General features: G+C 39.4%; 1 protein-coding gene across 1 annotated transcript in view; it reads left to right on the forward strand.

Annotated features, from left to right (window-relative positions):
• LOC136240818 (serine-rich adhesin for platelets-like) overlaps window positions 1-14,520 on the forward strand; it is a 33,150-nt gene extending 18,630 nt beyond the window's left edge. Inside the window, exon 11 of the mRNA XM_066031880.1 lies at window positions 11,917-14,520. Coding sequence (XP_065887952.1) covers window positions 11,917-14,276 — 2,360 coding nt within the window. The 3' untranslated portion in view covers window positions 14,277-14,520. The remainder of the gene's footprint in view (window positions 1-11,916) is intronic.
• The last annotated feature ends 2,984 nt before the right edge of the window (window positions 14,521-17,504 follow it).

The following is a 17,504-nucleotide window of genomic DNA, read 5'->3' on the forward strand; positions in this document are numbered from 1 at the left end:
CTGTAAAAAAAGAGTGCGGCCCCCAAAAAGGCCAAGGTGAAAAAAGATGTGAAATCCAAGGTGGCAGCCAAGAAATGGCTGTGATAGTAGGTTAATGGCAAAAATTTTAATTACGACAATTCAGGTGAATTTGTGTTGCCTCCTCCACCAGGATTCGGCACCAAATTCACCTGAATTGTTATAATTAAAATTTTTACCATTAACCTACCATCACAGCCATTTCTTGGCCGCCACCTTGGATTTCACATCTTTTTTCACCTTGGGGGTCGCACTCTTTTTTTTACAGCTTGGCTGTTTTGGTTTAGATATCACTTCTTTTTGTATTGCAAACCACAAAGCTGGCCATATGGCTTTGATGCTTCCTTTTAACTTGTTTTTTTTTTACTGCAGGAATTGTGGAACAAAGGAAGTAATTGTGTGTATAGCTTTTGTCTGATGAAATATTTGTATATTTAACATTGAATGATGATTATCACATACAAGGTGACTTCTTACATAACTGAATGGTAGCTGAAACTCTCATTGTTTGTAGCTGGACTCTTTCAGGGTGATTTGTTTCTAGCTGAACTCTCTACAGGATGATTTGTTTCTAGCTGAACTCTCTACAGGGTGATTTGTTTGCAGCTGAACTCTCTACATGGTGGTTTCTTTGTAGCTGAACTCTCTACAAGGTGACTTGTTCTAGCTGAACTCTCTGCAGGGTGGCTGAACTCTCTACAGGGTGATTTGTTTTCAACTGAACTCTCTACAAGATGATTTGTTTTTAGCCGATCTCTCTATAGTGTAACTTGATTGTAGCTGAACTCTCGACAGGATGGTTTCTTTGTAGCTGATCTCTCTACAGGGTGACTTGTTTCTAGCTGATCTCTCTACAGGGTGACTTGTTTATAGCTGATCTCTGGATGACTTGTTTCTAGCTGATCTCTCTACATGGTGACTTGTTTCTAATGAACTCTCTATAGGGTTTTCTGTTTGTAATTGAACTCTCTACAGGATGGTTTCTTTGTAGCTGATCTCTCTACAGGGTGACTTGTTTCTAGCTGATCTCTCTACAGGGTGACTTTTTTCTGGCTGATCTATGGATGACTTGTTTCTAGCTGATCTCTCTACATGGTGACTTGTTTTTAGCTGAACTCTCTATAGGGTTATTTGTTTGTAATTGAACTCTCTACAGGATGGTTTCTTTGTAGCTGATCTCTCTACGGGGTGACTTGTTTCTAGCTGATCTCTCTACAGGGTGAGCTTGTTTCTGGCTGATCTCTCTACATATTATTTGTTTGCAGCTGAATTCTCTACATGGTGGTTTCTTTGTAGCTGAACTCTCTACAAGGTGATTTCTTCTAGCTGATCTCTCTACAGGGTGATCTGTTCGTAGCTGAACTCTTTATATAATGGTTTCTGTCGTGTATCACTATCTGATAAGCTAATAGCTATCGCTTGCACACGAATGACCACAGTTAATATAGTTAATAACTCAATAGATATATCAGGAATAACATAGACAACTACAACTAACTGAATACAAGGTCAAACACAGTATATATAGATACAGGTACCATTAATGACGTCAAAAAACATCACACACGGTTATAGCTATATTAGTCAGTCTATCACATCTCCCCCTCTCTAGCTTAAGTTTCATCAGTTGAAGAATCTTCTTGACCATATCTCTTAGGAGGTCGACGGATATGGGTTGATCTGTGCAGTCCTAATGAAAGTTCAGCTGATCCATCAGTAGCCAATCCCACAGAAGTAGGAGCTGACGAAACAAGTTCAGATGATGTCACATCTTGATCTTCCTGAGTAGATTCAGATATAATTCCCTCTAACTCATCATCAGACGATGTCTCTGTCAAAGTTTCAGTTGCACTAGTATCAGTGGTCCTCGCCTTAATACTGTCAACATGTTTACGGACTAGATTTCCATCCTTCAGTTTGATGTTGTATGATAGTGGACCATTAACTTTAGCAACTATTCCTTCCATCCACTTCTGGCTAGATGAAGTAAAGTCTTATGTGTATACTCTGTCCCCCTCTTTAAATTCACAAAAAGGCTTTTGATTGTCATGAGCTCTCTTCTGGTAATGTTGGCTGTCATCTACCTTCTTAGATAATTTGTATTCTGGGTGTAGTAGATCAAATTTGGATCGTAATCGACGGCCCATCAATAACTCGGAAGGTGCCACACCTGTGGAAGTATGTGGGGTTATACGATACATGAATAAAAACCTAGAAAGCTTGTCGACTATTGTTATATAACCTTGCATCTGGCGGAGAGCTTGCTTCATAGTTTGGACTGCTCTCTCAGCTAGACCGTTTGAAGATGGTTGATACGGTGCTGAAAATCTGTGCCTGATGCCATTCTCTTTAGTGAATGCCTGGAACTGTTCACTGCGAAACGTCGGCCCATTGTCTGTGACTATCTTCTGTGGAACACCAAGGGTAGAGAAAACAGATCTCAACTTCTGGATTGTCTTCTCTGCTGTGATCTGTTGCATAACTTCTACATTCATCCACTTTGAGTGGGCATCCACGATCACTAAGTACATGTGTCCCATGAAGGGGCTTGCAAAATCAAGGTGTAAACGTCCCCATGGTTGAGTAGGCCATTCCCATGGATGAAGTGGTGCCTTTGGTGGTGATGCACCAGTTAACTGACAATTAGGGCACTCCCTAGCTAATTTCTCTATATCAGTGTCCAGTTTGGGCCACCAAAAATAGGAGCAAGCAAGCACCTTCATTTTGCATGCTCCTGTGTGGCATGAATGCAGCTCTGCCAGGACCTTAGCTTGTCCTTGTGGGGGAACCACAACTCATGAGCCCCACAGAATGCATCCATCAGGACACTTAGCTCATTCTTCCTAGCTATGTAAGGCTTAAAATCATCACCAAGTGTAGCTTGTGGCTAACCTTGTAGGATGCAGCGACGCACTCGGGACAACACTGGATTTGTATCAGTCCACTGCTTAATGTGTGCTGCATTTACTGTGGTTGATGAGAGGTGATCTAGCAAATGGACCCAATCCCCAGGTAAGCAATCAGATGAAGTTGTGACTGGTCTCAGTAGGCGACTTAAAGCATCAGCATTGCTCAAGTGTCGGGTGACGAATAGTGTACTGGTAAGCACTGAGTGTAAATGCCCAGCGTTGGATTCTTGCAGATGCAGTAGGGGAAATTGCTTTTGCTTGATTGAACAAATAGGATAGTGGCTGGTGATCAGAATCTATGTGAAATTGTCACCCATAAATGTAATTATGAAATTTCTTTACCCCAAATACAATAGCAAGGCCTTCTTTTTCTAGTTGACTGTACCCTTGTTCAGCTGGTGTTAGAGTTCTCGAGGCATAAGCTATTGGACGTTCCTGTCCATCGTCCATTACGTGGGACAAAACAGCACCCAAGCCCTTAGGCGAAGCATCACAAGCAAGAAGTAATTGTTCGGAAGAATCAAAGTGTACTAGCAATGAGTCAGCTTGAATGGCCTGTTTAGCTTCCTAGAATGCCTCATCTTGTGTGGTTTTCCAACACCAACGTGAACCTTTCTTTAGCAAGGCATACAGAGGGGCTAAGCGAGTAGATAAATTGGGTAATGAGCGACTGTAGTAGTTAACTATCCCAAGGAATGATCTTAACTCAGCTAGGTTCTTTGCAGTAGGTGCATCTTGAATAGCCTTCACCTTCTCCTGCGTTGGATGGAGACCAGACTCATCAATGATGTGTCCAAGGTACTCAACCTTTGGAAGCAGGAACACACATTTAGATTTGTTCAACTTAAAGCCTGAAATTTCTAAAATTTGCAGCACTTTATCAAGGTGTTCTAAGTGTTCCTCCATAGTGCTTCCCTGTATGAGAAGATCGTCGAGGTATACTGAGACACCCTGACAACCTTGCAATAAAGTCTCCATGCAACGCTGGAAAATTGCAGGTGCAGCTGATACACCAAAGGGAAGTCTATTGTACTTAAACAGCCCCTTGTGGGTGTTTACTGTGACATTTTGTTTGGAGGCTTCATCTAATGGTAATTGAAGGTAAGCTTGGGAAATGTCTAACTTAGAGAAACATTTGCCTCCTGCTAAAGCTGAAAATAAATTCTTCACTCTGGGTAGTGGGTATGAATCTACCTTGATTGCCTGATTTATAGTTACACGATAGTCACCACAGATACGAATACGACCATTTTGCTTCATTACTGGCACTATGGGTGCAGCCCAGTCTGAGTGACTAACTGGAGAGATAATTCCAGCAGCTTCTAGGGATTCCAGCTCAGCCTCAACTTTACCTTTTAAAGCAAAAGGAATGCTTCTAGCTTTGAAAAACTTGGGTGGGACACTTTGGTCAACTTGTAATTTGACTTTCACCTCTGTTAGCATACCAAGCCCATCCTTAAATAGTAAGGCATGTTTGTCTAACACTTTATCTAATTTGCTTGGTGTCACTATGGTGTGAATGTCTAATTGGTTAATATTAAGCTTACTTAGCCAGTAACAAGTTTGGTCCCTTCCCTTCCACAACATGAACAGTCAGGTGTATGCATTTCTCACCATACTTCACTTCTACAGTGGTGCTTCCCAACATCTTCACAGCTTCACCAGTGTATGTTCTCAAATTGACTACAGGTTGCTCAAGGGCAGCTTGCCCATTCTGTGCAATGAGATCATAGGAAGCCTTATTGATCAAAGTCAGTGATGCTCCAGTATCTAATTTCATCCTGACAGGAACATTGTTTAGCTCAAGCTGTATCAGTATTGGGTCATGGGTTTCACTTTGTAGAGTGAACAATCCATATGAAGAGTCCTCTGTGTCTGGGAGGTCTGGGATTTCCTCCAAGTAGTGGTGAGATTTCTTGCCACTGTGGTGAGACTTTTCTTCTGGTTTGGACTTACTCACCTTTGCAATGTGTCCAGTCTGTGGCATCGGTGGCATTCTGCAGTCTGGAACTTGTACTGGGATGCTAAGTGTCTGTCTCCACAACGGTAGCAAGTTTTGATCTGTGGCCCATCTGGTAGCTTGGCCCGTGATGAGTTGGTTGTCCTTCCTGATCTTTGCTTAAAATTGACACCCTTCGCGTAATTTACAAATGGCTCTATTTGCTGAGTGGCGGTGGTGCTGATGTCTTTGCTGCCTTTTGCTGCAGCTTCCAAAGTTACTGCTAGTTCGTGGGCCTTCTTGTACGTGAGATCCTTTTCAGCCAGGAGTCAGCATTGAATTCCTTTGTGATTTACGCCACAAACCAAGCGATCTCGTAGCATAGTAGATAAGGAATCTCCAAAGTCGCAGTGCTCTGCTAATGCACGTAGCGCAGCTATGGTCTCTCCCTTCGCCCGGGCGCGATTGTAGAACTTGAACCTCTGCACTATAGGTGACGGTTTCGGGTCGAAGTGAGCTGTTAGGATAGCAATTAAGTCTTTATACTTTATTCCCTTCCTTGCTTCAGCGTCTACCAAACTTCGAATAGTTCCATACTCTGTAGGTCCACTGTTAGACATCAATATCGCGACCTTCTTGGCATCATCCTCAACACCGTTTGCCACTAGATAATAGTTGAGACGCTCAACATAGGCGCTCCACTCTTCTTTCTCTGGGCCGAAAGGTGAAACAGAACCATGAGTAGCCATTCGTCCAGTTTATCTCGTCGCCAATATGTGGTGTATCACTATCTGATAAGCTAATAGCTATCACTTGCATGTGAACGACCACAGTTAATATAGTTAATAACTCAATAGATATATCAGGAATAACATAGACAACTACAACTAACTGAATACAAGGTCAAACACAGTATATATAGATACAGGTACCATTAATGACGTCATAAAACATTACACACGGTTATAGCTATATTAGTCAGTCTATCACAGTTTCTTTGTAGCTAAACTCTCTACAAGGTAACTTCTTCTAACTGATCTCTCTACAGGGTGACTTCTTTGTAGCTGAACTCTCTACAGAGTGACTTACTTGTAGCTGAACATTGTATAAAATAACTTGACATTTGTTTGTAGCTGATCTAGATGAACTCTCTACTGTGTGCTTTTTGTAGCTGAACCCTCTATGCAGTGACTTGTTTTTAGCTGAATTCTCTACAGAGTGACTTGTTGTAGCTGAACTCTCTATAGGGTGACTGGTTTATAACTGAATTCTCTTCAGTGTGACTTATAATGTTCTGAATCTCTACAGCAACATATTTGTAGCTGAACCCTCTACAGGGTGACTTCCTTGTAGCTGAATTGTCTATAAGTTAACTGTTTGTAGCTGAACTCCCTACAGAATAACTTGCAATGTAATATAATTCTATAATGGAGTAAGTTATAAACGTAGCTGAATGCTCTATTAGGGTGACTGTTCTATTAGAGTATCTCGATCTCGCATGTGCTACACGTAGTTGGCTTTGGAATCATAACTCAGTGGTTTGTATTCTGATTCTTCTGTACTACTGCAAGGACTTTCTATGATAATTATTCCAGCTACACACCGATTTTCAGATCATTGCTCTAAGTGGTTTGCCTGATAGGTGTGAAAACTAATAGTTTTTTATTCATAAAAATCGATCACGTAATTGTGACACAGGTTGTGTTTTGTGTCATATCTTGATGGCCTTTAACTGAATTCCTTTCAAACCACAAAAAGGCACCTTATGATAGTTGCTCCATTTACATAGCAATTTTCAGCTCATTCCTTCAAGCGGTTTACCCTGTGGGCGTGACAGACCTTCAACCTTATTGTACGCAAATAATCGGTCATAACTCCGTGAATGTTTATCGGATTCCTACCAAGCTTGGTAGTACGATTTTCCTTAATGAGCCCTTTAAGTGTGCGAAATTTCAGCCTGATTGGAGCACGTATTCGTGTTTTATGGCGGATTTTGTGAAGTGTGCGAAAAGAAGAAATATAGTCTATAGAAGAAAAAACGAAGAAAAAAAACCCAAACTTTGGCCACTCGTATCTCGAAAATGGCTGCAGCGATTTTCTTCAAATTTGGAATGTGGACCCCCTACCTAGCCAGCACTTCTGTAGCAACTTTGGTTTCAATCGGATAAGGAATCACGAAGCTACAAAGGTGTTAAAATCGCATTTACTTTCTTCCTGTTAATATACTCACGGTGTGGCACGCTGGCTTCTTGGGCTGCATGACACACTACTGTGTGTCTTGATCATGGTGTGGCGCACCGGCTTCTTGGGCTGCGTGACACACTACCGTGTGTCTTGATAAAATTTATTATGATCAACATTATTGCAGCCATTTCATGGCCACCACCTTTGATTTCACAACTTTGTTCACCCAGGTCTTTTGAAGGCCACACCCTTTTATACAGCTTGGCTGTTTTTGCATTTCTTTCTGTAAAATACTCACAGTGTGGCATACTAGCTTTCTTGGCTGCATAACACACTACTGTGTTTCTTGATGTCTTTGAAAATGAGCGCTCTATTAGAGTATTACAAAAGTAATCAAATAAACTCTGCAATACAATACTATTGTAACTTTTCTAGTATTCCAATGAATAAAAGCTGATATTATAGCCACTTTGGTACCAATCAGCGGTACAATTATTAATAAGACCTATATACTTGCGCCAATCATCATCATTATAAACATCATAATAAGTGCTATACTGGCAAAACTTGTGACAACAGGCTGGAAAATCATATTCTTTTGTTAAGCAACTGCCAACTTATCATGTTTTGTATGAAAATTGAGATACTTTAATAGAACAGTCACTGGAAAGTAAGTATCATAGGCAGTGGAGACCAGGGGACACTGTTTGCAAGAAAAGATCGAGATAATCTAATCTAAACCAAAACAGCCAAGCTGTAAAAAAAGGGCGGCCCAAGGTGAAAAAAGATGTGAAATCCAAGGTGGCGGCCAAGAAATGGCTGTGATGGTAGGTTAATGGCAAAAATTTTAATTACGACAATTCAGGTGAATTACGACAATTTGTGTTGTTGCCTCCTCCACTAGGATTCTGCGCCAAATTCACCTGAATTGTCGTAATTAAAAATTTTGCCATTAACCTACCATCACAGCCATTTCTTGGCCGCCACCTTGGATTTCACATCTTTTTTCACCTTGGGGGGTGCACTCTTTTTTTACAGCTTAGCTGTTTTGGTTTAGATATCACTTCTTTTTGCATTGCAAGCCACAAAGCCGGCCATATGACTTTGATGCTTCTTTTTAACTTGTAAGGAATTGTGGAAGAAAGGAACTAATTGTGTGTATAGCTTTTGTCTGATGAAATATTTGTATATTTAACATTGAATGATGATTATCACATACTGTAGTTAATAAGGTGACTTCTTATATAACTGAACTGTAGCTGAAACTCTCATTGTTTGTAACTGAACTCTTTTCAGGGTGATTTGTTTCTAGCTGAACTCTCTACAGGATGATTTGTTTCTAGCTGAACTCTCTACAGGGTGATTTGTTTGCAGCTGAACTCTCTACAAGGTGACTTGTTCAAGCTGAACTCTCTGCAGGGTGGCTGAATTCTCTACAGGGTGATTTGTTTGCAACTAAACTCTCTACAAGATGATTTGTTTCTAGCTGGTCTCTCTATAGTGTAACTTGATTGTAGCTGAACTCTCTACAGGATGGTTTCTTTGTAGCTGATCTCTCTACAGGATGACTTGTTTCTAGCTGATCTCTCTACATGGTGACTTCTTCTAGTTGAACTCTCTATAGGGTTATCTGTTTGTAATTGAACTCTCTACAGGATGGTTTCTTTGTAGCTGATCTCTCTACAGAGTGACTTGTTTCTAGCTGATCTCTCTACAGGGTGACTTGTTTCTAGCTGAACTCTCTATAGGGTTATCTGTTTGTAATTGAACTCTCTACAGAATGGTTTCTTTGTAGCTACTCTCTCTACAGGGTGACTTGTTTTTAGCTGATCTCTGTACAGGTTGAACTTGTTTCTGGCTGAACTCTCTACATATGATTTGTTTGCAGCTGCACTCTCTACATGGTGGTTTCTTTGTAGCTGAACTCTCTACAAAGTGATTTCTTCTAGCTGATCTCTCTACAGGATGATCCGTAACTGAACTTTCTACAGGGTGATTTGTTTGCAGCTGAACTCTTTATATGATTGTTTCTTTGTATGTACAAGATAACTTCTTCTAGCCGATCTCTCTGTAGGGTGACTTGTTTGTAGCTGAACTATCTGTAGGGTGATTTGTTTGTAGTTGAACTCTCTACAAGGTGGTCCTTCTAGCTGATCTCTCTACAGGATGACATTTTCTAGCTGAACTCTCTACAGGGTGATCTGTTCATAGCTGCACTCTCTACAGGGTGATATGTTTGCAGCTGAACTCTTGACATGGTGGTTTCTTTATAACTAAACTCTCTATAAGGTGATGTCTTGTAGCTGATCTCTCTACTGGATGACTAATTGTTTCTAGCCGATCTCTCTATAGAGTTATAACTTTCTCTATAGAGTTATAACATGTTGGTATAGCTGAACTCTTTACAGAGTGGTTTTTTTGATTGGTTGCTGAATTCTCCAGCTACACGGTGACTTGTTTGTACCACAGAGTAACTTGTTTGTAGCTGAACTCTCTACAGAGTGACTTACTTGTAGCTGAACATTGCATAAAGTAACTTGTTTGTAGCTGATCTAGTTGAATTCTCTACTGAGTAGCTTTTTTTGTAGCTGAACCCTTTACGCAGTGACTTGTTTGTAGCTGTATTCTCTACAGAGTGACTTGTTGTAGCTGAACTCTCTACAAGGTGACTTGTTTATAGCTGAATTCTCTTCAGTGTGACTTATAATGTTCTGAATCTCTACAGCAACATATTTGTAGCTGAACTCTCTACAGGGTGACTTGCTTGTAGCTGAATTGTCTATAAAACTAACTGTTTGTAGCTGAACTCCCTACAGAATAACTTGCAATGTCATTTAATTCTATAATGGAGTAATTTATAAACGTAGCTGAATGCTCTATTAGGGTGACTGTTCTAGAGTATCTCGATCTCGCATATGCTACACGTAGTTGGCTTTGGAATCATAACTCAGTAGTTTGTAATCCGATTCTTCTGTACTACTGCAAGAACTTTCTATGATAAATGTTCCAGCTACACTGATTTTCAGCTCACTGCTCTAAGTGGTTTGCCTGGTAGGCGTGAAACTAATAGTTTTTTTATTCATAAAAATCGATCGCGTAATTGTGACACAGGTTGGGTTTTGTGTCATATCTCGATGGCCTTTAACTGGATTCCTTTCAAACCACAAAAAGGCACTCCTACGATAGTCACTCCATCTACATAGCAATTGTCAACTCATTCCTTCAAGCGGTTTACCCTGTGGGGGTGACCTTATTGTACGCAAATAATTGGTCATAACTCCGTGAATGTTCATCGGATGCCTACCAAACTTAGTAGAGAGTCATAGTTACTCCCGCCGTTTACCCGCGCTTGGTTGAATTTCTTCACTTTGACATTCAGAGCACTGGGCAGAAATCACATTGCGTCAACACCATCACCGGCCATCGTAATGCAGTACGATTCGCCTTAATGAGCCCTTTAAGTGTGCCAAAGTGCAGCCCGATTGGAAAACCCATTCGTGTTTTATGGCAGATTTTGCAAAGTGTGCAAAAAGAAGTAGAAGAAGAAAGAAACGAAGAAAAAAAACCCAAACTTTGGCCACTCGTATCTCGGAAATGGCTGGAGCGATTTTCTTCACATTTGGAATGTGGACTCTCCTACCTAGTTGACACTTCTGTAGCAACTTTGGTTTCAATTGGATAAGGAATCACAGAGCTGCAAAGGTGTGAAAATTGTGTTTACTTTCTTCCTGTAAATATACTGACGGTGTGGCGCGCCGGCTTCTTGTGCCGCATGACACACTACCATGTGTCTTGATAGAACAGTCAGGATCTAGATACTCTAATAGAGCAGTCACAGCATTCAGAGAAGCAGTGTAGCAAGCTACTTAGCTACTTATGTGTAGTTATAAATAAGGACATATGATTGGTGGAGAGCAGCTATTGTCAGCAGGTAGTTACCTTTTTTTTTTTCTTCAGCTTACAGCTGGCCTGGCCCTCTCACTCCTTGTCCTGCTCCACTGCCCCTGTCCTAATAGACAAATAGTATAATCATGTATACCTAACTTGGTAGGAGTTTTCTTTGTTATAAAACACTATTAAAAATAAATACAGGCACTATAATACAACTCTGCATAGCCATAGCCATGAATAAGCAAGCACAAAATTATATAGCAATAATTAGTATTATAGCCAATTGGTTGCTGCATAGATCTGGTATCAGATCGGTCCGTATTGGTATAGGGCATTAGTTTGTCTATAAGAAGAACAATGATTTGTGTAAAAACAAGCCTCAAATCCAGGGGTATATATTTTAATTGGGGTATTTAAAATACAGAAATAAGTGAAATCCATGCAAAAACAGCCAAGCTGTATAAAAAGGGTGCAGCCTTCAAAAGCCTGGGTGAAAAAAAATTGCAAAATCAAAGTGGCTACCATAAAATGGCTGCAATGATGTAAATTTTAATAATGGCTTTGTGCATTATTACCTGCCACCTTTGATTTCACAATTTTTTTCAATTAGGCTTTGAAGGCCACACCCTTTTTATACAGCTTTGCTGTTTTTGCATGGATTGTTTACAACTGAATTTACTTATAGACTAGGTTTTGGGAAACTGCTGTGATATAAAAATTCAAAATTGTGGATGGGTGCACTGTTTATGTTAGAGTAAATTTCAAAGTGATAATTAACATGGTGGTTTGCTCCCTTCATAGCAGATATTATGTTGTAGGCATGGCTCCTGGATAAATTCCTAAAGATGTAACTTTAAAATGGTATTTATTGGTTTATTTTGTGTTCCTTGACTCTGGTCTCTGTGAATATTTATGCTTCAAGCACAGAAACCATGTTTTTTAATGTTAATGTATCATGGCTGTGCTCTGTTTTAGTTCCAGAGAAGTCAACTATTGAAACAGATTTAGGATATACTGAAATAATAATAGGAGACAGTAAAGTTTATGATGACGGTGAAATTTATGCTGACAATGCAGAAGATGATGAAAATATATATGAAAGTGTTTCAGAACCCCGGATTCCTCAATTGCAGCAGACAACAGACACAGATCTTTGGTATGCTGTCACAGTAGTAGACAAAGAGATGATTGAAAAAGATATGTTGAGATTGTCACATAGCTATTCTGACCCTCAGATTCTCTATAGTGATACCGAGTCACAGCAGTTGCAGGAAGGTCTTGCAGAGGAAAAGCCAATGCAGTCTCTTTCACTTCCAAATGCAAAACAATTAAGAAAGTCACATTCTACGCCGTCATCAAGAGATGCAACTCCATCTCCACCTCTGGTTGATGATCTTCCTCAAGAAGATGTTTTACAGCAAAAGAAGCCTGAAGAAGAGTCTTTGCCATCTTCTACACAACTAGATAACAAGCAGTTGAAGGGATCATACTCTGAAACAGATTTAGGATGTACTGAAATAATAATAGGAGACAGTAAAGTTTATGATGACAGTGAAATTTATGCTGACAATGCAGATGATGAAAAAATATATGAAAGTGTTTCAGAATCCCGAATTCCTCAATTGCAGCAGACAACAGACACAGATCTTTGGTATGCTGTCACAGTAGTAGACAAAGAGATGATTGAAAAAGATATGTTGAGATTGTCACGTAGCTATTCTGACCCTCAGATTCTCTATAGTGATACCGAGTCACAGCAGTTGCAGGAAGGTTTTGCAGAGGAAAAGCCAATGCAGTCTCTTTCACTTCCAAATGCAAAACAATTAAGAAAGTCACATTCTACGCCGTCATCAAGAGATGCAACTCCATCTCCACCTCTGGTTGATGATCTTCCTCAAGAAGATGTTTTACAGCAAAAGAAGCCTGAAGAAGAGTCTTTGCCATCTTCTACACAACTAGATAACAAGCAGTTGAAGGGATCATACTCTTCTCCAACATTCAAGAACGTAACTTTGTCAACTTCGCAATCCCCAGCTGACCATGGGTCTTCAACTGAGGCCTTAAGGCAGCAGAAGTTGGAAATAAAGTCTTCACAATCTCCATCACTACCAAGTTCCAAGCCATTAAAGAAATCAACTTCTTTGTCTGGAGATCTATCACCTTCACAGTGCAAGACTGACCATCAAGCTTTGCAATCACAGGAACCACAAGAAAAGTTGCCTAAGTCCCCTTTGCTAACTGAAGCAAAACAGATAGGTGCATTGCAGTCTTCTCCAGCATTCAGAGATGTAACTACATCACCTCTACAGTCCCCAGCTGACTACATTTCTTCAACTGAGGCGATAAGGCCACAGAAGTCAGATGTTAAGTCTCCACAATCTCCAATAGTACCAAGTGCCAAACTGTTGAAAGGATCATCTTCTTTGTCTGGAGGTCTATCATCTCCACAGGGCAAGACTGACCATCTTACCTTACAACCACAAGGGTTAGAAGAAGAAAAGTCAATAAAGTCTCAAGGCGCAAAACAGTTAAAGGAATTACAATCTTCTCCAACATCCAAAGATTTGTCTGTCTCAACCCTACAGTGTAAGGCTGATAATTATCGTACAGTGGATGATTCACAACTACAGGAGGCTTGTCCACAAAGTGCACCATCTGCTCAATATGAGGAGCAACACAGTAAAATACAGAAAAAGTGTGTGAAAATGCAATCTGAAGACTCAATGAAAACTCAAGGCTCTGATAATAGAAAACAGACTCCAGTGAGCAGAATGTCTCCAGTACAAAAAGGTTTGTCTGCCACACACAGCTTAGATGTTGATGATGGTGTACCCGTATGCAGCCAGTTATCACATCTCTCTAACCTAAGCAGAAGTTTAGATAACCTAAGCTACAATAGTGGTGATAGAGAGAAGGAGACTAAACTAAGCTCAAGCGTAGAAATTTCTAGTAGCAATGATAACAAACCAGTGAACCAAACTATGACTGATAAAAACACTAGACTAATCACCTCTTCTCCAAGCAAGAGTGTGAACTCACACAGTGTAAGCCAGTCAGGTAATATGGAAGAACTCAACAAGGAAGTGTACTCCTTTGTAGCAAATGCTTTACAACCACAAAGTGAAGCCAACAAGCCTCATTCATCTTTAAGTGACATTTTCAAGAGACATTGTCAAAAGTTTGAACAGTTGTCTAAGCCAAAGTCTCCTGAAGCGCCACACAGAGAGAAAGATGATGCAAAATTAACCCCAGAGTCATCACAGCATCAAAAGGGAACAAGACCTCAAAGAAAGAGACCCCAATTACCGCCTCGACCAAAAGAAATTGGTAAATGACAAAGCTGTATGTTTAAAGATCTTTTGCTATTTTTATGGAAAACTTTTATATAATATCCACAACTTTTGCATATAATTATGTATTTAAACTTGCTGTGCCCCTTTAAATTTGTTCAGCTTTTACATACACATAATATACACTGTACAAATAAGTGTGTATATAATTATAATATACATTTGTGTGTGTGTATGCATAGATTATTTGCTGTGATTCATCTATGGTCAATACATTATAGAATTTGCTAGTGTTAAAGAAACATGCGAGAGACTATTAATTTTTATGTATTGTATGCTACATAATATTTTGGGATGTTACATTTGAGTATATGTGACTGGGCCTGTGAAAATAGGGCTTGTGGGTACACAAAATTTGCCTACTTTTGAAACTTTGATGCTTCATAACCTTGTATTCTATTATTGCTTGACCATGAAAATTCACTTATTCAACACTTAATTGGCTTTAAAATGCAAGTCACGGAATGAAAATATTCTATCCCAGCACTGAGAAATGAGATGTTATGTCGGTGGTGGAGGGGGAGAGGGAGTAGTTTGTGCCCACATGTCTTATTTTCACAGGCCAGGTCACATATGACTTTTTAAGTGATGTGGTGAAAGCGAATTTAGAATATTATGCAGCTGGAAGTTGAATGATGTACCAGAACAGTGGGTTTGAGTAATGTTTATAATTTTATATATAGGCCTTGGATTTTCTCCTTAGCTAGGCTTACTATTCTGTGCCTCTTGTAAAATCACTTTCGTATATGGTCAATGCGGCAGATATGTTGGTAGTGGCTATATGAATGACTGGAAAAACGGTTTAATTTACTGACTGGTTTTGCATAGCACCAAAAGGTGGATGCATTCTTTTTTAAAAGAAATTATTTCCTTCATTTACCATTCTAGTAAACTGTTGATTCATTTGGTGTATGTACAACACTATGGATGGCAGCTGAAAGTCTACATCTTAGTTCGGAACAATTTCATAGGTGCATTGCTCAAAACTATAACTCATCATAAATTATGATACTATAAGAGTTAAATGTTTTCATCTCTTAATCTATTTAGACAAATCTGACACCTAGGTTGTGAATGTTCATTGTCGTCTTCAAGAAGTTTATAGGCATAGTGGGATAACGCCTGTCAACAACCAATATTGTCTTCCGGTACTGTGCAACATGTGCTTACTGCTACACAGTGGCGGAGGAAGCGGTTCATATGAGGCAGTGGCGGATCCAGGGGGGCACAGGGGGCGCCCCCTCCCCCATCCCTTTCAAGATTGAGATACTCTAATAGAGCAGTCACTCTAATAAAGCAGTCACAGAGTTCATGAGGCAGTGTACGTAGCTCAACTATGAAGCTATGAATAAGGATCTGAATAAGGATCTTTATATGTGACCTAGTCTGCGAAAAGGGCTCTTATCGCCTTTTCAATTATGTAAACATGGTAACCAATAACTTAGCTTGTGAATAAGATACAAGCATACAATTTGGTCACTGTTAACTCCTAACATAGCACTAGCTGAGTGTGTAATTACAAGATGATAGATTTAGCTGATCAGGAGTTATGATTTGCCAAACTTGGACAATTGGAAAGGCTATAAGAGCCCTTTTCGCAGACCGGGTCACATATACTTTATAGTATATTTATTAATATGCATTTAGTAATGAACAGTCATTATTGCTGTGACCTTTTTTTATTATTTTTTGCTCAATTTTTCAGCAAAGTGCACCCCCCTGCCCAAACTCTGGATCCGCCCCTGTTGATCATGTTGTTATGTGTATAATCTCTCATTTGCTTTTACGGTGTCATTGTGTTCTTGTTGATTATTGTGTATTGTTATGTGCATGCACTACTGGCTTTGTGGAAAATGTTATGCAATTAGCCTTAGAGCAAAGAAGGCAATGATAGAGCTCAGTGTGGTGGAAGGGTGTTGTGTATAACTAGCAAAAATGCTAGATGGTGTATATATGAACACATATGTGACCGGATCTGTGAATACCTGGCATAATGGCACATTTTTCAAATTCTTTATTGCTGAATATTTATAATCTACTTAGCCAAGTGTATGCTCTGGCCAAGTTTCAGCCTTGTATGCCAACAACTTTTGGAGTTATGGCCCCACAAAGTAGCAACAACAGAAAGATGGATCTGTATACAGCAAGTATTGGGAAATAAATTACAGGTGCTTACATTAATGGCTGTGACTTACAAACACAATGCAGTACAGTGTTGCAACTTGCACCATCGTGTTTACCATGAATAGGGAAGTCCATTATTGGGTACATTTTCCCTTCTATTACCTTTCTTCACTACATACAGAGATGATCTGTGAAGAAAGATTGATTGCGTACAATCACTTCAACGTGATGTAAACAAATGCCCATAACTCACATATCCTATTGTCTACTGCAATGAAACAAATATTTTTGAATTCCCCTCGAGTGAGTGAATAAGATGATATGCAGGATTTTATCATTAGATCCTATCTTCACAAAGAACAAAACATTTAAAAATTTTACAATTTTTTTCAATTACGCAAACATTTTACCATCAATGGCCTTTACTGAAAATTTAGGCTTGAGTGATTATGCTGGGTTTTCACAGATAACAATCACAGAAAATAATTTTAAAGCAACTAAAGCAATTAATTGGTTCAAATTCTAAAATTAATTCATGTTAAAAAACATTGTGTAATCTGTTTTACCTGTAATTTATTGCATAAATCTGACATAATTCTAGATAACAGATTACAGAGGTAACTTGGATCCAACAACCTCCTTAATCCAGCAAAATTCATGGCTCCCATTGAGCATTGGATTAGAGAGTTTCAACTGTATAGTGTTATATGGATCATTCCATGTCAATCAATAAGGAATCTAGGGTCACCTCTCGGATTTTGATAAAACTTGTGCGTTTGTGGTACCTGTGGTGCTTATCACTCATACAAATTTTTAGCTCCATACACGCCCCATAGTTTCTGATTTATGACCACAAATATTTTGAATATTTCATGAAAAGTTGGTCCATCTCTAGTTACAAAAATCAACTGTAACTTCGCACTGTGTAAATATTTTAATATACAATTTTCATGAATGAAGACTGTTGATCAAATTTTCCAGTGATCACTAAATTATGGGATATCTACTTAATTATGGTTCAAAAGTACTTTATTGAAAACTTTATCCTTTATATTTCGAAAAAAGGCTGCTTGAAATTTTATTGTGAAT

The sequence above is a fragment of the Dysidea avara genome, chromosome 12 (assembly GCF_963678975.1).
Source record: "Dysidea avara chromosome 12, odDysAvar1.4, whole genome shotgun sequence".
Taxonomy (NCBI): domain Eukaryota; kingdom Metazoa; phylum Porifera; class Demospongiae; order Dictyoceratida; family Dysideidae; genus Dysidea; species Dysidea avara.